This window comes from Bos indicus, chromosome 5 (assembly GCF_029378745.1).
Source record: "Bos indicus isolate NIAB-ARS_2022 breed Sahiwal x Tharparkar chromosome 5, NIAB-ARS_B.indTharparkar_mat_pri_1.0, whole genome shotgun sequence".
Taxonomy (NCBI): Eukaryota; Metazoa; Chordata; class Mammalia; order Artiodactyla; family Bovidae; genus Bos; species Bos indicus.
Genome location: NC_091764.1, coordinates 26,457,914 through 26,482,375, shown reverse-complemented (window position 1 = coordinate 26,482,375; position 24,462 = coordinate 26,457,914). Strand labels below are relative to the sequence as shown.

The window sequence follows — 24,462 nt, the reverse complement described above, 5'->3', positions numbered from 1 at the left end:
TTGGTCAATGGCAGAACCAGTCCTGCATTTACAGATTAACCTGGCAGTTGTGGGCAAAAGTAAATGCCAGAGGGTAGAGACGGCAGGCAGAAGGCCAATTAAGAGGTTATTGCAATAGACCAGTGGGTGGCAATAAGGGCATCAGCCAGGGCAGTGGCAGTGGCAACAGACAGCCACTTTAGTCAAAATTTTACACCAGCTCTGTATGTTGCTTCTGTCCCAATTCTCCATGGTAATAGGCCATCCCAAGTGAAAATTATTAAAAAAGAGCACTGATTTGAATAAAGCTTTCCCAACATACAGAATGAAAAATAAGTGAGCCCAGATCCACATTGAGTTTAAAACCATCACTAACCTCTGGCCTTATACTTTCACCAAGGCATTCAGCCAATTGTGGAAAAGAAATATACACAGGAGACTCAAGAAACATCTTATTAATACAGTATTTATTTGTCTTCCTTCTGTCAAGCCCTGAGCCAACCACATTCCCCAGGTTGCCTGGGGAGGTACAGGAAAAGAAACATACAGGGCAGATGAGACACGGGAGAAGAACTATGGGAGGTGGAAACGGCTCCTTCACATGGCGAAGAGGATGAGAAAGGCCACCATCAGGCAAAAGAGCCCCATGGCCTCCGAGAGGGCAAAGCCCAGAATGGCGTAGGAGAAGAGCTGCTGCTTCAGAGAAGGGTTCCTGGGAGGGGAAGAGAAAAGACTGAATTTCTAGTCCATATAAAGAAAAAGACAAACATTAAAGGAGGGCTCAGGGAGAATCCATCTCAGGCTGACATTTCAGTAACGAGTCTCTCAGGGTGATACCATTATGCCCCATTTCTTGCTCCGACACATTAAGGTCTCTACAGAGATGAAGGGGGGAGGGGACAATCCAAAATTCTCCAACACAGCCCAGGTACAAACATTACCTCCTCTACTGTATCACCACATCTTCCCTGGGTCTGGACACTTAACTATCCAGGGCTCAACCAAGATGGAAGACGTCTCTGGGTGGCAGGGTCTATCAGAGCAGCGTTTCCAAACTTTAAGCAGTAGAACCCCATAATACAAAACTTGTAACTGCTAAAGTGTAATGGAGTGGCGGAGTTGGAAGTCTTGTTTGGTCTCCCCTTCATTCTCTAGAAGTCTCTGGGGTGTACCCTCAGAACCCTAGGGCTTGTGTAACACAATTAGAGAAATACTATTCTAGTGGACAAGGACATCAGAGGGACAAATAACTTCTCTTATTTCAAAATAGTCAAAAGATTTTGGGCTACAAACCGCCTTGGGGAGTGGGGGCACACATTTAGACAATATGAGTCAAAATGGGATAGATCAGATCAGATCAGATCAGTCGCTCAGTCGTGTCCGACTCTTTGCGACCCCATGAATCGCAGCATGCCAGGCCTCCCTGTCCATCACCAACTCCCGGAGTTCACTCAGACTCACGTCCATCGAGTCAGTGATGCCATCCAGCCATCTCATCCTCTGTTGTCCCCTTCTCCTCCTGCCCCCAATCCCTCCCTAATTCTGAAAATCAATATATAATTTCTATTTCCCTTACTGTCGCCTCCGGAAGACTTGATGGATAAGGTAAAGCAACACTAGCTTTTAATAGAATTGTGGACATAGAAGTTTCTTATTTCATACAAATCCTAAGAAATAAACTTATTTCCCCAAAGGCACTGAGAGAACTTGCAGGTCTCTAAAGGATTAATTTAGCTCTAACACTGAGTTGCCCAGAGTTGTTGGGGACCAAAGAGTCTCAAGTGTCAGGGAGCACTGGGGCTGGATGCAGAAGCAGTTTTCCCAGGAGTGATGAGGGAATTCCCGGGGATGGGGAAAAACAGCAGCGAAGCTATGCTGACTGAGGCTTTAGACTGGGGGGTGGACATGGCAAACTTTCTGTAAAGGGCTAGACAGCAAATATTTTAGTCTCTGTGGGTCACATACAACCTGTTACCTTTTTTATTTTCATGACCCTTTAAAAATATAAAACCCTTCTTAGTTCAGCTATACAAAACCAGGCTGGCCCAATACAGACCTCCTGCCTTAGTTTGCTAACTCCTACTCTAAACCAAAGCTGTCCAATAGAACTTTCCAAAATGGTAGCCACGAGTCACATGTGGCTACTGAGCTACACTGAAAGTATACAAAGTATACTTAAGTCAGTGTACTTTTAGTTAAAACTCACATTTGAATAGCACTACGTGGTTAGTGGCTACTGTATAGGATACTGCAGCTCCAGAACCCCAAATATTTCTGCCCAGACCGGCGGAAGCACATTAGAGAGCCAATGGAGGGCCCATCTTACCTGGCATAACCAATGATGAGACTCCCAAACACGGTCCCAATTCCAGCTCCAGAGCCAGCCACCCCTACTGTGGCAGCCCCAGCTCCAATGAACTTGGCTGCTGTGTCAATGTCCCTTGAAATGGCACTGGTTTGGAAGCTGCGGCTAGGAGTAAGTGAGGTGGTCAGGGGACGGGGAACTACTGCCAAGCTGCTGTGGCTCTGTGAAGAAGCAGCAGATAGCAAGTTTTTAGGAAACCCTTTTTTTGCTTTGGAAAACTTCTGTACCACTTAATCCCTTTATGCTATCAAATCCCACCGTTTCTCCTCCACACAAAAAATCTTTTAACTCCCCAGAAAACTCTACTGCCAAGCAGAACGCTTAAATGCAAGAGGTGGATGTCAAATATCTTCATGACTCAGGTACAGTCTAGAAATGGAAGACTACAGCCCTAGCCTGTTCCTGATGCCTTGAGGAGACCATCTTCCTGGGCTACATGCTCCCAACTCAAGTCAGCGCACTAGATCAAGTAAAATGGGAGTTATAAGCAGCACACAGGGGCATGTGCTGCCAGTGGCAAAAGTTGGAACATCAGGGAATATATCACATGGTATATGGTATCATGAGTCCTCAGCACTCCTCCTACTGGTTCTGTCAGTAACCCTCCCCTCCCCACCCCATCCCACCCTCACCCCTCCCCACAGGTCCAGTTCTACTCATAAGGTACCTCATCCGTCAGTGTTTCCGGTCGTCTTACCACCACTGCAGACAGTGATCGGCTCAATACTGTAGAGGTTCTCCTGATCTAGCCGGAAAAATACAAGGTCAAGAAACGCTGTGGAGAGTTTTAGAACTACTGCAAATTATTACTGAGATACCCCATTTATTCACTAGAACTTAAATTGGAACCTCAAAAAAGAATCTGGAATCATTCATTTAAAGTATTTACTTCACTCAATAAGAAATCTACACATATACTGGTAATGGCCAGCTCATTAGAAGGAAGTGAATGACTGGAACATCTTTCCCTGAACACACTGTTCTGGAAAACAGACATGAAGACCTATGCTGAAAATGTACCCCCTCCTGGAAGCCCTTTTCTAACTCCAAGCCAGCGTCTCCAAAATAGACAACATGGTGGTTAACAGCCAGGGCTTTAGTCATATATAACTAGATTCAAATCCTAGCTCTATCTGAGTTGTGTGATCTTAGGACAAGTCATGTAAATCTTTTTAAGCCTGCTTTCTCATCTATCAAATGGGAATAACATATCTCAGGGTTGACTGGAGGAGTAAATAAGATTACGTACATCAACTGGTAGACTTAATGCCAGGCATAGCAAGTGCTCAATAAATAATACCAACTAACAGCATCACTCCTTTTCACTTACGAGTGAATGAACCGATTGCCTCCACTATCTAATACTCTTCCATTTCTTCCATCTTGTTGCTTTTGAATCAAAAATTTTTCCTATGTGTATTTTAGCTTCCCACCCAAATTTAAGCTTCCAGAGGAACTCCTAGCTACAGCTCTCTGACACTCAGGACAAGATCCTGTACACAGTGCATACTCAGTCTGACTTAGGCTATTTATTTCATGTTTACCATTTCTAGTGGGGCTCCAGTTTACAAGGACACAGTGTTTCTGGATAGGAATAACCTGTCTTAGCCTAGATGCTCATTTATGCTCTTCTATTATAACTGCATGAGAAAAATCAACTGGCCTTCATGGGACACAAGGCAAGTAACGCCTAGGAAGTATTCACTCTCGTCAGGCTAGCAAAGCAAAGGGCCCAACTGTGACGCATAAGGTCTGAGAAGGAAAAGACAAAACACCTCTCCTTAAAAACTTTCTTGGGAAAGGTGGGTACTCACCAAGGAGGGGGTGGAGACGAACTTGGCGCAAGTGTACATTTTCAGGGGATGAAGGGCTACGGCAGGAAAGCTGCAATTACAGAAGCAGCAGTGTAAATGTTTTTTCTTGCTCATCAAAAGACCGCTGTATTAGCAAGTGCTCTGGAAAACTTAAATGGCCCAGAAAGCAGGGACTGACCTCAAGTCTTAGAGATGGAATGAGAACCCTGAAGTCAGGATTTCCTCCAAACAGCTTTTAAGCTTTCCTTATAATCAAGTGACTTCTCTTGGTTTGAACAAGAAGCCACTTGGTCCCAGCTTTAAGACATGTTATCTCTTTCCATAGCCTCATGAGGTGGGGTTATAGACGAATTTTCCCAGCATCTTTTGCCCAAGTTTCCCCCCCAGTCTCTTACTGAAAAGGAACTCTTCTCAAGCCTTCATTTCCTGGATCTCAAAATGTTGCCCTTTAAGACCCTCAGGGTAATTCCCTGGCAGTCCAGTAGTTAGGACTTTGAGCTTCAACTGTAGGGGGAATGGGTTCCATCCCTGACTGGGGAACTAAGATCCCATAAGCCATACAGCACAAGTCAAAAAAAATAAAAAAGACTCTTGGAAGATACGTGCGGAAGGTGAAGGCTCTGAAACGGTCTCTAACAATCCTCTTATTGAATTACCAGGAAGCATTTGTCAAAACACGTCAAAAGATTTGTTAAAGATGTTCAAGCTGGATTTAGAAAAGGCAGAGGATCAATTGCTGGATCATCGAAAAAGCAAGACAGTTCCAGAAAAACATCTACTGCTGCTTTACTGACTACGCCAAAGCCTTTGACCATGTGGATCACAACAAACTATGGAAAATTCTTAAAGAGATGGGAATACCAGACCACCTCACCTTCCTCCTGAGAAATCTGTATGCAGGTCAAGAAGCAAGTTAGAACTGGACATGGAACAACAGATTGGTTCCAAATCGGGAAAGGAGTTCATCAAGGCTGTATACTGTCACCCTACTTATTTAACTTATATGCAGAGTACATGATGAGAAATGCTGGGCTGAAGCATAAGCTGGAATCAAGATTGCTGGGAGAAATATCAGTAACCTCAGATATGCAGATGACACCACCCTTATGGCATAAAGCGAAGAACTAAAGACCCTCTTGATGAAAGTGAAAGAGGAGAGTGAAAAAGTTGGCTTAAAACTCAACATTCAGAAAACTAAGATCATGGCATCTGGTCCCATCACTTCATGGCAAATAGATGGGGAAACAATGGAAACAGTGACAAACTTTATTTTTGGGCTCCAAAATCACTGCAGATGGTGACTGCAGCCATGAAATTAAAAGATGCCTGCTCCTTGGAAGAAAAGTTATGACCAACCTAGACAGTGTATTAAAAAGCAGAGACATTACTTTGCCCACAAACGTCCATCTAGTCAAAGCTATGGTTTCTCCAGTAGTCATGTATGGATGTGAGAGTTGGAATATAAAGAAAGCTGAGTGCTGAAAAATTGATGCTTTTGAACTGTGGTGCTGGAGAAGACTCTTGAGAGTCCCTTGGACTGCAAGGAGATCCAACCAATCCATCCTAAAGGAGATCAGTCCTGAATATTCATTGGAGGGACTGATGCTGAAGCTAAAACTCCAATACCTTGGCCACCTGATGCAAAGAGATGACTCATTTGAAAAGACCCTGACGCTGGGAAAGACTGAAGGCAGGAGAAAGGGACGACAGAGGATGAGATGGTTGGATGGCATCAATGACTCGATGAACATGAGTTTCCATAAGCTCCAGGAGTTGGTGATGGACAGGGAAGCCTGGTGTGCTGAAATCCATGGGGACGCAGAGGCACAACTAAGCGACTAAACTGACAGACTGAGGAAGCATTTGTCAAAATATTTATCTCCTATGTTAATTAACTAGATAAGGCAGATCAAGGAGAAACTCTGTCATTACTCTAATTAGCAATGACTGTTAAAGTATTCATTTCCACCACTGTTTTAAGGGGTATTCAATTTTGTATCCTCAAGACCTTAAACAGGGGTTAAGACTTCCGTGCAGGGGGTTCGGGTTCTATCCCTAGTCAGGGAGCTAAGATCCCTCTGCTCAGGGCAAAAAAAACCCCAAAAGGTAAAACAGAAGCAATGTTGTAACAAATAAAGGCTTAAAAAAAAAAAAAAAGAGCTTAAACAATGCTAACACCCTGGAGCTACCTATGTTGGTAGAACTGAGAGAAGAGTGGGTGAGTTAAAGATCTCCAGGCAGGGTCTTTCCAAGTACAGCTGGTGTCCCACTTGAACTAGTTACAGGAGGGTAGGGGCTGTGTATGTGTTAAAAATGTGGGACTTCCCTCACAGTCCAGTGGTTAAGAATCTGCACTTCTACTGCAGGGATCCCTGGTCAGAGAACAAAGATCCCTTGACCATGAGCTGTGGCCAAAAAACAAACAAAAAGAAAAAACAAAAAATGCAAATTCTTGGGTCTCACCTTAAGACTTTTTGGGTCAAGATCTCTGGGAATAAAGCCCAAGTACTCTATTTCGGGGTTCCCTGGTGGCTCAGCAATAAAGAATCCGCCTGCCAGTGCAGGACACTAAGGTTCAATTCCTAGAGAAGGAAATGGCAACCCACTCCAGTACTCTTGCCTGGGAAATCTCATGGACAGAGGAGCCTGGCTGGCTACAATCCACAGGGTCACAAAAGAGTGGGACATGACTTAGCAACTAAATAATAACGTTCTGTATTTCAATGAAGCTTCCCAAATGATTCTTAGGTACATGGAAGAGCTTGGTCTTAAAAAACAGTTTTAAAACTATGGCAGTGGTAGAATCAGAATTTGAACTCTTCTCACTCTTAATGCAGAGAAGGCAATGGCACCCCACTCCAGTACTCTTGCCTGGAAAATCCCATGGACGGAGGAGCCTGGTAGGCTGCAGTCCATGGGGTCGCTAAGAGTTGGACCCGACTGAGCGATTGAGCGACTTCACTTTCACTTTTCCCTTTCATGCATTGGGGAAGGAAATGGCAACCCACTCCAGTGTTCTTGCCTGGAGAATCCCAGGGACGGGGGAGCCTGGTGGGCTGCCGTCTCTGGGGTCGCACAGAGTCAGACACGACTGAAGCGACTTAGCAGCAGCAGCACTCTTAATGCTTTCTAATATGGTACAGGTTGAAATACTCAATGATTACTTAGGCCTGTTAAACGACACTTCCTTGAATGAAGTGGACTAATACTTTCCCAGATTAACTTCCGATTCCAGAATGTTACTTTTACATTAATGGATGTCTTCAACTCTTGTCCTTTCCAGAACTCTGATTTCTGCCCATATGTAACACTAACCCAATTTTGCTGCCAGGCTATTCAGGTTTTCTTAGGTCAAAAATCTAAAATTTCTTTTAAGCTTTAAAAAAAGAGAGACTGTTTTTCCCCCAAGGCAACAAAACCTCAGTATCATCATTTAAAAAATATAGTTCTTAGAGGAATGAAATGAAAATAACATATGGAAAGAGCCTGATGCAGAACTAAAGGAAGCCTGCAGGAAGCGGTGATCCCTCTGCTGGCCACCTAAACTTGGCCAAGTCTGCACTTGTTCACCAATATCACCTTGGGGAACAGCACTACCCAGGTTCATGGGTTTCTTCCTCAATGGAGGTCAGCCAGGGAGTTACAGGGCTGCTACTTAATCGTTCCCTTTCCTTAACCTTCTTTTCCTCTTGAGGGCAGAGTCTGGGGACTCTCAGTAAACCCCTTGACAGGAAAGCTGGCAGGTGGGTAGCACCCCATGCTGGCCCCTCCGCTTTATAGGCCTGTTGCCTCTGAAGAAAACCTCACACAGGCCACGACTTGTGTTTTTCCCGCTTCACCGCAGTGGAAGGAAGAGAACGCCACTGGGAGACAATCCGCGGTACCAAAGAAACCTCCCTCTTTTCTGATATGGCTCTCTCCCAGTCCACAGCCTGAAGGTAGGGGGTGCTTTGGCTGTGCTGTTCATTTCTACCACTTTCATGGTTTATTTTTTAAATCGAGGGCTGCTGCCTAGAGGGACTGGTGGCTTTAGACGACCCACCAAACTCCACTGCTCGACACTTGAGATCCTGGGGCCAGAAGTCTGGAGGTTTCAGGATAAGGCAGGCACGAGTCACGATGAGAAGAGAAAGCAGAGATAGGAGGGGAGAGTCTGGGGGTTGGGACAGCTCTGAACGGGCAAAAGGGTGAGAAAAAAGCGTTTGCAAGCGACAGGTGAAATGAGCACTCTGGGATTTGACTTTCGACAGCTCCAAGGCGCCCTCCCCCAACCCACGAGACATCAAAGATGGCGCCAGGCCCGCGCGGCTGGAGGTCACCGGCACGCGGAAGGGGCAGCCCTAACGCGCGGGGATACGGGGGCAAGGGAAGACGTGAGGACCCAGGTGGGAGCACGCGAGGTAAGGGCCTCAGACCATCCACGCGAGGTGGGCGCCCGGCGCGCGTGCGCGGCGCAACCCGGGCGCGAGGGCCCAAGGCCTTACCTGCTCCCAGTGCAGAGAAGACAGAGAGGGGCGGGGAGGGGGCGGGAATAGGAAAAGGAAGGCTCAGCGCAGGCGCGGCCCGGACCAAAGAGTCGCTCCGCCAAGGCTAGAGAGATTGCAAACTTGAGGGTGGGCCCAGGCACCACAGCGCCGCCTGCCAGCTCCGTGGCGGTAGCCGGCCGGTCACTCCACCTGGCGTTTGAGAGGAGAAACTGCAGGCAGAGCCTGAGAAATGAGGGCACTCCGCAGTGTAAGCCGATCCGTAACGTGGCCTGCGGTTTGCTCTGCACAGCGGCTGGGATCTTGGATTTGTGTCTCTTTTCCAAGCATGCGCGGTCACACTGCGGGGTGGGAAGAAGACCCAACTGTCCAGAATTTCAGTGTTAAATGGCTTACAATCGAGATGGGGTTCAATGTCCAAAATCTAGCAGGAGGAAGATGAGGTCACAGGAATCCCGACGCCTGTTGCCATCGACCCAGGCTTTACGGATGGCAAAACTTATTCAATAGGCGGATAGTCAGGAAAAAGCCCCGGCTGCCTCTAGTGGCTTCACCTTTATTTCCCTCTCCTTATTCCAGTGATCAACTATGAGAAAATCAGCATCAGGGACCAGAAGATAGGGGCTAAAGATGATTAGGGCTCGAGAGCCCTGACCCTAAGCATTCTTCCCTGAGGCCCGAGACAGTCGAGGAATAGAGGGCATCAGTGACCAGCAGTGAGGTTGGGAGGTCACCCCAGGCATGCCAGGGCCTCTGCTCAGGCTTCATCTACACGAGTTGAGATAAGCAGTCCCCCACCCCTAGGAGGTGCTCTTATGGAGGCCCCTCAGCTTCTTCCCCTTGACCTCTTGCTCGTCCTTTCCTCGATGGGAGAAAGTAGGGGGCCTCTTGGCCCTCGCCTCTTCTTCTAGGCTGCTTTATGTCCCAGGTAGGTCTGACCTGTTCCTCTGGAGGGAGGTCCACAAGGCCTACCCACTTCCCCTCACGTCCAAACCTCGGCCGTCCAGGGGCATCGTCTTGAACGCAGCACAAGAAACACGGGGAAAGCTCACCAAACCCCCATAAAAAATAAAAAGAAGGCCGCGGCTGTAAATAAAGCCAAATCCGCCACCCTCTGAGGGGCCGTTTGTCCTCCCCTCCTTGGCCCCGTCCTTCCCGCCGCCCCCTCCCGGCTCCCGGGCCCCGCGGCGCCCCGGCCCCGAGCTCCTCCATTTAATCGGATTTGGGAGAAGGGGAGGATAAATCACGGCAGCAGCTTTACGGTCCCGGAGGAGAGGCGAGCCGCAGCCAGGCACACCCCGGCCGGCGATAAAAACCGCCGCTGAAAGCCCACGGAGCAATTTCCCGGGACCCCGAGCGACGCCATTACAGGAATGTAATTTTGCCCGGATGAGGCCCCGAGTTTAATTATCCTCGCGGAGGAATTTCAATGCGGCCAATCCATCTTGCAGGCGGGCGGCAGAGGGATTTATATGGGCCCGTTATTTCACACCGATCCTCCATCTGCATTTTTATGGCCCTGAGCTTCTGAAAGGGAGGGGAAGGAGTAGGGAGAAATCGGAGAAGCGGGCGAGGAGGAGAAGAGTGGGAGACTTCCCGCCTTTCCTAAATCTAAGATTCCAGCTCGAGAATGAAGATTCTCACTGGTTCCCCTGAAATGCCCAGATCTCTCTCCAGTTCCAGTTGTTGACTCAGGGTGAGGTTGTGGGTAGGTGAGAAATGGAACTGGTATCCTTGGGAATCACTCAACAGGTATTTACCAGGTACCAAGCGGTGCCAGACACAGGGTAAGATGCTCAGAGGAGAAAGGGAAAATAGGCTACAAGAATATCTCCTGGGGGACTTCCCTGGCGGTCCAGCGGTAAGGACTCCAAGCTCCCAATGCAGGAGGTGGGGGTTCAATCCTTGGTCTGAGAGCTAAGATATCTCATGCCTGGAAGCAGTTGGCAAAAAAAAAAAAAAAATCTCCTGAGGTCCCCAGACACCCCAAGCCCGCCCACTGAATTCCTTTTAGCCCGCGGCTGCACATCCTCAGGGCAAAACTTCCACAGCTCGTAGGAGCTGCCAGCACTAGCCAGTTGTTACAGCTGTTTGTTGCGAAAATTTAGACCCCTCTCAGATATCTAACAATCCAAAGGAGAATTGGAGAAGGAGCCCGTGTCTGATATGTTTATTTCTCCCTTACCTCCATTCAGTGGTAGGCTCTGGATTCATACACCTGGCTTCCCAAATTGCTGTGTGACCTTGGGCAAGCTGTTTAACCCCTCTATATCGATCTTCTTTTATGTAATTTGGGAATGATAATAATTCTTCATAGTCGTTTAGTCACTAAGTCTCATCTGACCCTTTTGGGACCTCATGGACTGTAGACGGCCAGGCTACTCTGCGGGATATCTCCAGGCAAGAATACTGGAGTGGGTTGCCATTTCCTTCTCCAGGGGATCTTCCTGACCCAGGAATCGAACCCAAGTCTCCTGCTTGGTAGGTGGATGTCTTTACCACTGAGCCATCTGAGAAGCCCGATAATAATGCTTGCTCAGCAGCAAATATTGGGATAATATACATGAAGCTTTGGGGCTTCCCAGGTGGTGCAGTGGTAAAGAATCTACCTGCCAATGCAGGAGACGCAGTTTCCATGCCTGGGTCAGGACCATCTCCTGGAGGAGGAAATGGTAACCCCCTCCAGTATTCTTGCTGGGAAAATTCCAGGGACAGAGCAACCTGGAGGGCTACAGTCAATGGGGTTGCAAAGAGTTGGACTTGACTGCAGAGATACCTGAAGCTTTTAGCAAGGAGCTTGGAACTTAGTAACAGTTCAATAAATTCTAGTAATATAATAATACTGGGTGGTGTTTTTTTTTTTTTTTTGGTGTTAGTAGTAGTGTTATCTGGAGAAGACAATGGCAACCCATTCCAGTACTCTTGCCTGGAAAATCCCATGGACGGAGGAACCCAGTAGGCTGCAGTCCATGGCGTTGCTAAGAGTCGGACTCGACCGAGCAACTTCACTTTCACTTTTCACTTTCATGCATTGGAGAAGGAAATGACAACCCACTCCAGTGTTCTTGCCTGGAGAATCCCAGGGACGGGGGAGCTTGGTGGGCTGCCGTCTCTGGGGTCGCACAGAGTCAGACACGACTGAAGCGACTTAGCAGCAGCAGCAGCAGCAGCAGTAGTAGTGTTATAGTTGGGAGCATGGCAGCTCAATTCTGCTCTGCTTCCTAGAGACTTTATTGCAAGCTGCTTGCAACGATAGCTCCTGAAAGAAACTAAACTATGGCTTACTGAACTTATTTACCTACATAAATCACACAAAGGAGTTACTTGACAGGTAAGTGGGTGGGGATCTGTGGGGAGGGCTGAGAATTCCCAGGGCTGTTGCTACCAGGTTTGCAACCAGACATTAAATCCGGAGGCATGAGACTATAAAACGTGGTTGGAGGTATGTGCAGAGGGGTGAATTTGAAGACAGCAAAATATGATCCAAGAGAACATTAGCTAAGGGTCTAGGGATTTTCTTAACCAAGGGCTTGGGAAAGGGTTCTTCCTTCACTTCACTGAGGGAAAACTAGGGTCCAGAAAGGAAAGGGTGTGGAGCCAGAACTATCCTTTCCAATCAATCCTTTTCTTTTCCTACCAGACCATGTAACAAGGTTGGCCTGATTGGCCAGTTTTTCTAAGGACTGTTAGTGGCAGATTCTGACTGGTTAGCCACCTCACTGCACAGTGGTGACGGTGAAATGAGATTGATCTTTTCTTTCTTAGGATTGGTTAACAACCCTCAGCGGGGCCAGAGACTCATTTTAATTGACTGGAGAGGCTAGGAGGGAGGTCCAGCACCTTTCATGTAGAAATTCTGAGAGTTCTTTTTCCACAAAGGTCACCAAGAAAGAGTCTTGACTGGCTTATGCATATTTGCCTTTGGACTGGAAACAATAGCTTAGAGAAGAAAAGTCAAGAGAGTCATGCAGGCATGCTACAGTTCAATGTGAAACCCAAACAGAGGGATTCACAGAGGGAAACAGAAGAGTGGTAAAAAGAGAGAGACTAAGACACAGAAAAAGGAAAGAAACAAAAAAGCCAAAGAGGATGGATTTGAATAATTTGGTTTTCATTTCTGGTGGTTTAAGAGGAGGCTACTTTATGATGCATTTTGTCAGATGCACATGTTGCCAGCACGTGGCATGGGAAGAACAGTTGTCTTGGAGGCAGGAGACTAGGAATCTGGTCCCAGCCCTGCTACTAACTAGCTGAGTAGCTATGCAAGTTACTTTATCTCTCAAAGTTTCAGTGTCCCCGTTTGGAAAAATCAGGGGGAGAAGTAGGTGATCCGTAAGATTCCATCCAATATTAACTCTCCTGATTCTCTTTCTGACAAGCAGTCTGTTTTCTAAAGCTGAAGTGGTAACTTTACACTGCCAATAAGGACTATTCTTGGGTGCTATGTTCCTCTATTTATTTGAGTTTGTTAATTTCAAGCTTTTGGGACTGGTAGGCACTGACTGATGGATTTTTCTATTTTCTCTTGCTAAATCGGTTCCCCAGAACAACAGGATTAAGCCATCAGTAAACCTCCCTACTCTTGGAGAAAAAAAAAAGTAGATGGAAGAAGAAAAAGTGTCATGGGTATCCAGGATTCCAAGACAGGGATTGTGGAAGGCTTGGTGAGAGATGGCTGGACAAGTTTTTGCTGGGAAGAACCTAAGTTCTTTTGAATTTGTAAGATGAACTTATACATGCCCTACATATTTATATAGAAACAATGATTAAGTATTTATGTGAACAAATTTGGTCCCTGCCATTTATTGTCTCCCAAGCCAAAGCACACACAGAGACAAAACAAAATGAAAGTCATTGTGATAATTGACATATATATACCACCCTATGTAAAGTAGATAGCTAGTGGGGGCCGCTGTATAGCGCAGGGAGCTCAGCTTAGTGCTCTGTGGTGACCTATAGGGCTGGAAAGGGGCAAGGTGGGAGGAAGGTCCAAGAGAGAGGGGATTTATATGTACATATAGCTGATTCACTGTCTTGAACAGCACAAACTAACATATTGTAAAGTGGTTATACTCCAATTGAAAAAAAAAAGGTCATTGTGATACATTGTAAGAGCTTAAGACTGAAAGTTAGAGATCTGAATGTAGATGTGGGAATATCTTTAAAAAAATAATTTAATTAATTGATTTATTTTTGGCTGTGCTGAGCCTTCATTGATGTGCAGTTTTCTCTGGTTGCAGAGAGCAGGAGCTACTCTCCAGTTGCAGTGCCTTCTCTTGTTGCAGAGCACAGGCTATAGTAAACATGGGCTCAGTGGTTGCAGTTCCCTGGATCTAGAGCACAGGCTCAATAATTGTGGCCCACAGGTTTAGTTGCTCCAAGGCATGTGGGATCTTCCTGGATTAGAGATTGCTCCCATGTCTCCTGCATTGGCAGGTGGATGCCTCACCACTGAGCCACCAGGCAAGCCCTAAATTTGGGATTGTTCTTAATTATGTGACTTTGAAAAACATCAATTCACCTCTCTGGACTTCAGTTTTCTTAACTGCACATTGTAGGAAAACACTTGCTGATTATTGAATTCTTTTTTGGCTTTAAATATAAATAGCATAGATCTGTTCTTCCTGTTTTGCCCTCATCTCCTGTGACTTTAAGTATTCGACCAGTATTAACTGAGCATCTACTGTATGTGAGGTGCTGAACCATGTATTGTGATTAGGAATAAAAAAGGAGAAAGCACAGTCCCTTGTCTTCATAAGTTTATAATCAGTAGGAAAAACATGTACATATATAACTATAACTTGCAGCAAAATTTAATGGTTTATATGGGTTATAGGAGTTGAAGCAGTATGATTTCCATTTAGAATGATCAAGGGGGCACTATGATTAAAAAGTAGTTTTTTTCCTTCTTTTAAAAAAATTTAAAGTATTTGAATTACATAAAGGAATGCAATTAATGAGTATAATTTATGCAACAGATATTTTTGGAGATCCTACTATGTGCCAGGTGCTGTTCTAGGTGCTGGAAACACAGATGTGAATAAAATAAGACAAAAATCCTTGCCTCCTCAGAGGTGACTTTAATATAAATTATGAAGCATAATAATAAAATAGACATCCATTAAATGACCCCCAGTTTAGGAAAAGAAAAAAAAACCCTACTAATACCACTGAGCCCCCCTCCCCCATGCATCTCTCCTATAGTAAAGTAATCCTTGAATTTTATATTTATCATTTCAAGATTTTTCCTCAGATTTTTACCATATTGCTTATTTTGGTCTTTTCCCCCTACTGTTCTAAAAGTGATATAATATTATTTGTATCCTTCTTTACTTGCTCTTTTCATTCAACATTATGTTTCTAAGATTCATTGAAGCTGATGTAGGTAGCTATAGTTTATTTACTTTCATTGATGTATCATTGGAGAAGGCAATGGCACCCCACTCCAGTACTCTTGCCTGGAAAATCCCATGGACGGAGGAGCCTGGTGGGCTGCAGTCCATAGGGTTGCTAAGAGTCGGATACGACTGAGCGACTTCACTTTCACTTTTCACTTTCATGCATTGGAGAAGGAAATGGCAACCCACTCCAGTGTTCTTGCCTGGAGAATCCCAGGGATGGGGATCCTGGTGGGCTGCTGTCTCTGGGGTTGCACAGAGTCGGACACGACTGAAGCAACTTAGCAGCAGCAGCAGCAGCAGCAGCAGCAGCAGCTGCATCATAGCCCACCAATTTGTCAATTAATTTCCCTGTTGAAGAATATTTAGGATTGTTTTCAGCTGTTTGCCACTACAAACAATGCTGCTCAGAACATTTCTCCTAGTATACATGCGTAAGAGTTTCTTCAGGGTACATATGTATGAATTGCTGGGTTGAAGCATATGAATTTTTTAACCTCTCTGGATAATGTCAAATTGTTTTCCAATATTTATGCCTACTAAAGTATATAAAAGTTTTGATTGCTACCCTATCCTTACCAATTTTGGTTATTTAGTCAATCTGTTGGATATAAAATGGTGATTTGAATTTATACTTAATTATATTTGCCTTATTATTAGTGAAGTTGAGCATCTTTTCATATATTTATTGGCCACTCATGCTTCTCCTTATGTGAAATGCCTATTCATGTATGTCTTCTGCCCATTTCCTATTGGGTTATTTGTCATCTCCTGTGGATTTTTAGGAATTAACAAATATAGATAGCCTAGTCCTGATTCTTTGTCAGTATCAGTTATCTCCTTCCAGTTTTTAGCAGGGTTGGGATTTTAATAGAGGTTTAAAGGATGGATGATTTCAGTTCCAGCTCAGAGTCCTCGTTTAGTTGGATTAATTAATTCTTAATTCATTCATCAAATATTTATTGAATGTCTAGCCAGACGTCATGCTAGACTCTGAGAATACGAATATATTCCACACTTGCTCACCAGTTACCACTTCCAAGATCTATCTGGGTTCAAGCCAGTGACATATCCTGGTGGACCCACTACTATGGCCTTCTAGCTCTTCTGCCTTTTCCAGTCTGGTCTTGCCATGGTCTACTCCACCCAATAAGCAGCTAAAGTGATCTAATGAAGTGTAGATCAGATCATGCAACTTAAAACTTCCCAATGGTTTTCCAGTTCTCATAGAAAAAAAATTCGTTGTTCAGCTACACTAGACTCCTATTGACCCTCAGTCACACCACACTTACTTGTTTCTGCTCGGAACCTTTGCTGTTTCCTCCGCCTGGATCGTTCTCCTAGATTATGCTCACTCTCATTTCGTCTAGGTCTCATTTCAAATATCACCTCCTTAGAGAGTGCTTTTCTGACCACCCAATCTAAATAGCTGCCACTCCCCGGCCCCTTTTAACTTTCTGGCCACGTTGCTTGTGATATCTGAATTCCAGGACCAGAGATGGGTCCTGGACGGGTTCAGGGGTCCAGAGATTCCAGGGCCCGGCTGCTTGCTCATTGAAAGCTCAGAGTCTTAACCATTGGACCACCAGGAAACTCCTCTACCTTCCCTTCTTTATCTCATTATCCTCCTTCATTTTTCTTTTTAGCACTTACCATAGTTTTATTTTTATTGCTTTTTTCTTCACTAGAAGATAAGCTCCACTAGTTGAGAGACCTTGTCACCACTGTATCCTCAGCATTTAGAAAAGTGCCTGGCACTTAATAGGCTCTCAATAGAAATTTTGTGAATGATTGAATGGTGAATCAGATAGAGTCCTTGCCCTTAAAAAGCTTTAGTCTATCAGGGAATACAGGGAAGCAAAAGGCAAATAATTTCAACACAATTTGACAATGTTCTAAGATGGATAAGCGCTGGATGCCGTGGGAATGCATAGGGAGGACATATATTTCGGTCCTGAGAACTAGTAGTCAAGGGAGGCTTCCAAGATGAGGTGACATTTACAAGAAACTCAAAGGACCTGGAAAGAGAAGGATGTTCCACAGAGAAAAAGCAGTAAGGACAAAGCTTGAAGAGAGGGATAAGTGGTCTCTTCCACAAAGGCAAGTAATTCAGCGTGGTCAGAATGAATAGTTGTGAGTGCAACAGAGTGCAGAGACTGGTTGTTAGTGGCTAGATCCTGAAGGATCTTGAGCATCAAACTCAAGCCGTTTGGATTTTATCCAGAAAGCAGCCAGAAGCCATTTAAACCAGAGAATGAGCTCAGTTTTGCATTTTAGAAAAATCATGTAGGTCTAGTGTGCAGAATGGATGAGAAGGGGCAGGACAGGGGACAGGGAGCGCTGTAGGGGACTGTCGTCAGAATCCAGGTGGGAGATGGTGGTGGCCTGAGCTCTGAGGTGATAGCTGGGATGGAGAAAAGTAGGCAGAGCTCAAGAGGTTTAGGAAGAAGAACCAATGGGCCTCAGTGATTGATTGTTATGGGGGATGAAGGAGGTGAGAGAGGTGAAGACAGTGCCCAGTTCTCTGGCCTGGGTCACTGAGTGGTGCCATTCTCTGATTGGAAAAGAGTCAGAGGGTTAGAGTGAGATGAGCAGGCCAACCCCTGATACTTGTGAGGCCCAGGGCAAGGTAAAAAATATAGCCTACATACCAAATGTCTAAATATGTACAAGTTATAAATCAAAGTTAACAAACTGTTAAATAAAACATGTTCTACCCTCTTATCTTGACAAATATATCAATATCAGTTGGAAGATTTATATTTAGAATCCTGGGACTCTTCCAGCCCCAGTCTGACCCTCGGGTTCTCTCTCCATTTCGTACTCCATCCTACTACCTGAGGGGCTTCACACCAAAGTGCGTGCTGGGGTCAGCCTCACCGCTAAACTCCACACCAACAAGGCTGGTGCTGCGCTCCCCAGCAGCTCCTGTGTTTTCAGGAAATCAAACCCCAGGAAGAGGTCCTGGAAGTCAGCCTGGGGCAAATTGACAGGATAGTCTGGCCACTGGAGCATGGTCTAGGCGTGGGCAGGCGTGAGCTCTGGGTAGGCACACCCCCTTGGCCTAAAGTTATCCGCCCCCTGCAAGAGGAAGAGACCCTCTAAAACTGTCACCCAGGGTAGAGGTCCCTCTTGCCTGGTCTAAGGGCATAGACTCTGAAATCATACAGACTGGGTTCAAACCCCTATTCTCATGTTTATTTACTCTTCTTTGAACCTGGGCAAACTCTCTGAGCCTGTTTCCTTCCTTGTAAAATGGCAATAGTAATATCTACCTCACAGGGTTATTGTGAGAATTAAATAAGGGTATCAGTCTTGGGTGTCCATTGGAAGGACTAATGCCAAGGCTGAAACTCCAATACTTTGGCCACCTCATGCGAAGAGTTGACTCATTGGAAAAGACCCTGATGCTGGGAGGGATTGGGGGCAGGAGGAGAAGGGGACGACAGAGGATGAGATGGCTGGATGGCATCACCGACTCAATGGACGTGAGTTTGAGTGAACTCCAGGAGTTGGTGATGGACAGGGAGGCCTGGAGTGCTGCAATTCATGGGGTCGCAAAGAGTCGGACACAACTGAGCGACTGAACTGAACTGAATATATGCAGAGCACTTGGTATTTAATATTCCCCTCCTCACCTCCCCAGTTTACATTGTTTTCTTCCCATTCATCACCGCTTTCCCTCAAACTAATCATGGAGGCTGGGGAAAATATGAAGTTTGTTCTAGGTAAATTCTTTTTTTGTTTTTTCTGGGAGGAGTGGTTCCAGGAAAAAGGAGTTTATAAAGGAAACAGTAACAATCCAGGCAGCAGTAATCCCAGCTCAGGCTGGGGCCATGTGGGAAAGGGGGAGTCAGTTGTCTTGTGTGTAGATGAATGAGAAATGGTAATAGCGTAATTGCTTTTACAATCTGTTTGTTTTGCTGACAGTAGCAGCTGGTTACTGTTTCAATTCTTGGTTTTCATGTTAAGACAGGGGAAGAAGGTGTGAATAGAAAAAGAATAGAAAATCCAAACGTAATGTCTTGGAGACCAGGAAAATGGTCAGAGAAACATGGTTGAAAACACAGATGGTTTCCATCTTTCAGACATGGCCCGGTCCTCTCATTAAGTTGATCTTGTGTTGTTGTGTAACATGTATAGATTCTTACCACATGCTGTCACTCTCTCTACTCCTGCAGCTAGAATGCCCTTCGCGGCTTCTCAGCTGTTCCAGATTCTACTCTGTATTTCAGGCTCACTCCCTCCACGGTAAGTGTGACCCTCCCCACTTCCTCTGAGCTATTCCTAGTCTGTCTGTGCTGTACTAGGTCGCTTCAGTTGTGTCGATTCTTTGGACTCTATGGACCATAGCCCACCAGGCTCCTCTGTCCATGGGAATTCTCCAGGCAAGAATACTGGAGTGGGTTGCCATGCCCTCCTCCTGGGGATCTTCCCGACCCAGGGATCAAAGCAGCATCTCTTACATCTCCTGCACTGGCAGGCGAATTCTTTACCACTATGCCACCTGGAAAGCCCCTAGTCTATATCACCTGGAATTTATTCATGGTCTTAATATGTTCAGTCTTGTTCTCCTATCGTTTAAAAATTATTTTAATTTTTTAAAATTTATTTATTTGACAGAGTGGCATGTGGGATCTTAGTTCCTCAACCAGGGATCGAACCTGTGCCCCCTGCAGTGGGAGCTCGCGCCTTAACCACTGGATTGCCAGGGAAGTCCTGTTCACTTATCCTTTTATGTGCACAAGTCTTGTCTCCCCAACAAGAGTTTAAGCTTATTAAGGGAAGGAACTATATTTCTATTTCTCTTCCATTTCCCATAGTGTCTATATATTCACTTAATATACATTTATTGAGTTACCATGTGCCTAAACTGGGGTTCAGGTGCTGGGGATACAAAAATGAAATATATATATTTCCTCTTCACTAGTGAAGCTAGTAATGGACTCATGGTTTAATAACTGCCTATAAAAGTGTTGAACACATAATGGTTCCTCAATAGAGGTTTGATGGATTGATGAACCATGCTGCTTTTTGACTAGGCATTCAATGAATGAATGAATGAATGAAATTACTGGATAGCAACCCTGCAAGCTGTTCCAGGTGTATCCCTCTTATATGAAACAAGTTCTCACAGACTTAAAGGTGTGAGACTGGTTTGAGGGGAGAAGTGCTCTCTAGAGGCATCAAAACAGAGAGCCTACTGTCTTTTCAAGGCAGTGTTCACTCCTTTCCTTAAGGCCTAGTGATTAAAACACAAAGCATTTTACAGGCATTGGTGAATGCCTTTTGCCAGTTTGGGTCATTCAGGTTGTAAATTATGAGAACTGTGTGCATTTTTCATAATAAAAAACAGCTATTATTGAATATTGATTATGTGCCAGATATTTTGCTGATTTCTTTACATGAATTATTTAAATCCTAACAACAACCCTATGAAGTAAATATGATTATTATCCCACTTTACAGAAGACGAAACTCAGGTACAGGTAGGAAGCAAGAAAAGACAGAACTTGAATCCAGGAAGTCTGTGCTGTCCAGGCGATGATTGGGAGAGTGGAGAGCTGAGTTCTTCAGCTCGCCCTGCTGTGTGCTTGCTGTGTGACCTGCAAAAATCATCTCAGGTCTCTGGTCTTCGGCCCCTTCTGATCACCAATCTTAAAGCCTACTCTTTTGAATTCAAGTCCTCTGCTTCTCCACTAATATTAATTGCCTAAATCTGGTTGTGATCCCCTAAATCTCATCTTTCATCTCCTTGTAGTGTAAGATGCAGCTTGTGATATTGTGTTATTCATAACTGGAGCATCCTTTTGAGACATTATATATGAAGACCTTGATGACTTCTTGAATGTCTTGGTTCATAGCTGCAGCTGATAGAGCTGCAGAAGGACCCCTGAACCCAATTTCTTCCTGTGACTCCATCCCTCAACTCCTAGTTAAGTAAAAATATTTCCCAGTATTAGGATGCTTGTTATCATGAATCCATTCAGAGGACACAGCCAAAATCAAGCACTAATCAAAAGGAAGGTGGTGGGTCTGATTCATTTCTGTGCGTGGAGATTGATCAACACAGGCAAGAGATTGAGACCAAGTAACATGAAAGAGTAGGCAAGAGTGGATTTGAAAGGTCGATTTCTCTGAGGAGCCTCCACATAGAAACTGAAGCTGCTCAAATCCTCCATTTTGTCCCTTCATAGCTGGAATTTTTACTTCCTTGTATGCAGACAAAGGATAATAATTATCTGAACAAGTGTGCTTGTTTAGCTGGCATCAGTGTTTTAAATTGGTATGCTTAAATACCAATGGCTTGCTGTACCCCTCATGTTGCTATTTGACTCAGCTCTCTCTGCTTAGTCTATTTTGTCTGTGCATCAAGAGTAGCTGTGTGTTTTGTTCTCACCAGGGTAGCCTCTGGCTGGGGTGCCTACTAGTGTCCTTTCCTAGAGCTTCTTTAATACCAGGCAGCCTGGCAGGATGGTTTTTATGTCCCTGCCCTTACTTCCTTCCCTGCCTCCAATTTCCTCTTGTTGTTTTCCAGAATCATTTGCATGGTTCACCTGTATTTTTCCCAACCTTCTCTATCTCTGTATACAATTCTACAGAGAACAGGGACAAATATCTGCTAAAGAGAAATCAATCTCTCCCCCGGCCACCCCACCCCTTCTCTCCCTTTCTCTCTCTCTCACACACACAAACACACACAGAATGTATGGCAGACTTCATTTCTCTTCTGACCTTATCATGCTCCCAAATACCAAATCAAGATCACTCCCAAAACCCAAACCCAAGCCTAAAAGCAACACAGAGAAAGAGAGAATCACTTTTCTTCTAGGAGATGAATGCACCCCTTTTGGGGATCCACCTGAGGTTACTGAAGGGCTTAATTTCTGAAGAATCTGCTTCTGTCAGTTTTTCCTGTATTCCTGTGTGTTATGGGTTTGTAAAGATGTCTTCCTTAAGCAGAAGTTAACTTTGGTTGTAGGTTATAATTCTAACTGTGAGTGTGGGAGAGAAATTTTGGTGAGGACTAAAATCCTGTCTTATCATTTAAAAGGGATTCCAAGGGAAGTCCTGGTACCCGCCTTCTGGGAGGCAGATCTCTGGGTCGGATGGGATGAACCAGAGGAGGGAACACTTGAACTTTGTTTACAAACCAGCATAACATACAATGACAAACGAGTTCACGCAAGGGCACCCACAGCTTCAAATGGAGGACAGAACTGGGAAAGAGTGTTGGCACAAGGGCAGTACTGAGAAAATTAGGAAAGTTTCTTGGAGGGAGCAGTGCGCGGCGAGGGGGCCTGGGAACCGTGGCTGAGGGAACGCACACCCGGGCTGCCTTTCCCGGGGTCTCCTGGTGGCGAGCTGGGTGAGGTGCTCTCTGGGCAGGTCCGCTGTCTGCCTCCCTCCATTACCGATCTCTCCGGCTCTCTCGCCTCCTGCATGCCATCCCCGGGCCCCTTCCTCCACATCCACTCCTCCTAGCTCCCCCTCGATAATCTTCTGATATCTCTTCAAATCCAATTATCGAATTAATTGACGTGCTAACCGAGAGGCAAACAGAAAGGGGCGGCAAACACCGGTCGGCTCAGATTTATCCTCCGGCCTCCATAGGCCCCGGCCGGGCGAGATTTACTGGGCCTCGAACACGACGACAGTTCAAACCTTTGATTAATCATGTTTTTCTCCCGGCCCCATAATTTAGTTGCTCTTTTTCCCTCCCTGCTTTTTTTTTTTTTTTTTTTTATCAGTGGAAACAGAGACAGAGTCCTCATCAGCTTCAATTACAAATATTAAGCCCCCGGACAGCACTTTGACAGAGAGGCGGCCAGCCCCAACTCCTTCCCGCCCCCCTAAATCATCCCCGAATTAACATCACAATCGGCGGCTGGCGCGCGTTCAGATTTAAATGGTGGCATATTGTTCGCGGACGGTCTAGTTCAGACCAGCGGGTTCTCAGTTCCCGGTGGCGGCCCCCGCCGCTCCCCTCACTGCCCCCTCCTGCCTCCCGGGATGCTGTGACTCAGGAGCCGCGGGAGGCTCCGGAGCCGGGTCTCCTGCAGCGGAGGCTGCAGGCGGGGGTACACCGGAGTGGGGCCGAGCGGGCTGGTGAGAGGGGGTAGAGTGAGGAGGAGGGGGCGAGTCAGGCACACGGAGAGGGAACTGCAGATGTAGGGTGGAGGGGAGGAGGGGCCGAGGCCGGGCAGAGGCGGGTGAGTTTGGGGGTAGCGGAAGAACGGCACTGATGAAAATGAGATGCAAATGAAGATGCAGAAACCACGGGTTTGAGAATGCCACTATATAGCCACTATATGGCCGCCTCGACCTTGGCGCGGTCTGCAGGGCATCCTTGGGTGGTTGTGGAGGGGCCATTCTGCAGGGAAATCTCTTGCTCTTTGAGTCTTGCGATGTGAAAGAAGAACGTGGGACAAGATTTCTCGTTTCCTGAGTATGTTAGAGAAAATGGTTCATAAACTACAGCCAGGAGGCTTGAAGGGAGGCCTCAGAAAGGACTTCCTAAATGGGGAGACTGAGTATGAGGCTGGAATACCTCCGGGGGATATTTTTTTTTTTTTGGATTAGAACACCTTCGAGGCAGCCAGATTTCTCTGAAGGCGTTTTGGGGAAACGGTAACTATTTGGCTCTGTCCCACTGTGGAGGAGAAAAGGAAGAGTGATTCCCCTGACCCCATTAATCCTTTAAGAATGAAGGAGCTCAGGAAGAAAAATGACAATCCAAGAGTCTATGTTTCCAGATATTCTCATATCCACCTGTCTCTCCGGTCTTGCCCGCAGCGATCTCCGGGACCTCATTTCTGCCTAGCAACATCACAACCAATCAAGATGCAATTAGGCCTGGCAGTTCGGCTCATCCTTCACTGGGATTGGCTGCTGGTGGTGAGCGCATCCTAAGTTTTCATTGGCTGACGGCCACCTGTATGGAAATGAGAATGACAGGGGACTCTCAGCGCCTTCTCTGCTACGTGGACCTGTGGCTTACTGCACTGAAACCTGCAAGCTCGGAGCCAGAACTCCTGGGCTTTTTTTCTGCCTTCTCTCCCTGTTCTTCCCCCAAAGAGATATCTCAAACTTTTCCCTCAGCTCCTCTGTCTGAGGCCCAGTCGGAAAGCAATTCGCAAAAAATAAGGCGAATTTGTATACTTTTTTGCATTTTCTTTGCCTTCTCTCGGTTCTGTATCAAGATTTTTCCCCTTCCGTCCAATGCTATGACAGTTCTTGATCCTTTCTCTCTTCCATGTCCATCCAAGGAGCGGCTTCTCTCCGTGTGGAGTCCCTCGGGCCCTGCCCCCTGTTGCCTCAAACCCTCCCTTCGGGCTCAGCTCCACCAAATTCCCAATTGCCCCCTTCCTCCCTCTCAGGATCCAGGCGCCTCGCACAACGATCTAAAGCCCAGTTTAGAA

At 45.9% G+C, this 24,462-nt stretch overlaps 1 protein-coding gene and 1 long non-coding RNA gene across 2 annotated transcripts; one reads left to right on the top strand and one right to left on the bottom strand.

Annotated features, from left to right (window-relative positions):
- Positions 1 to 429: 429 nt before the first annotated feature.
- On the bottom strand, positions 430 to 8,704 carry ATP5MC2 (ATP synthase membrane subunit c locus 2). Its single transcript, XM_019960416.2, has 5 exons — positions 8,643 to 8,704; positions 4,159 to 4,228; positions 3,012 to 3,089; positions 2,306 to 2,505; positions 430 to 691 (listed from the first exon to the last, which is right to left on the bottom strand). Exons 2-5 carry the CDS (start codon positions 4,195 to 4,197, stop codon positions 577 to 579), a joined length of 432 nt encoding a protein of 143 aa, XP_019815975.1. The 5' UTR covers positions 4,198 to 4,228; positions 8,643 to 8,704; the 3' UTR covers positions 430 to 576.
- Positions 8,282 to 24,201, top strand: LOC139183076 (uncharacterized). Its single transcript, XR_011566546.1, has 2 exons — positions 8,282 to 8,558; positions 23,837 to 24,201. It is a non-coding gene; the product is annotated as an uncharacterized lncRNA (long non-coding RNA).
- The last annotated feature ends 261 nt before the right edge of the window (positions 24,202 to 24,462 follow it).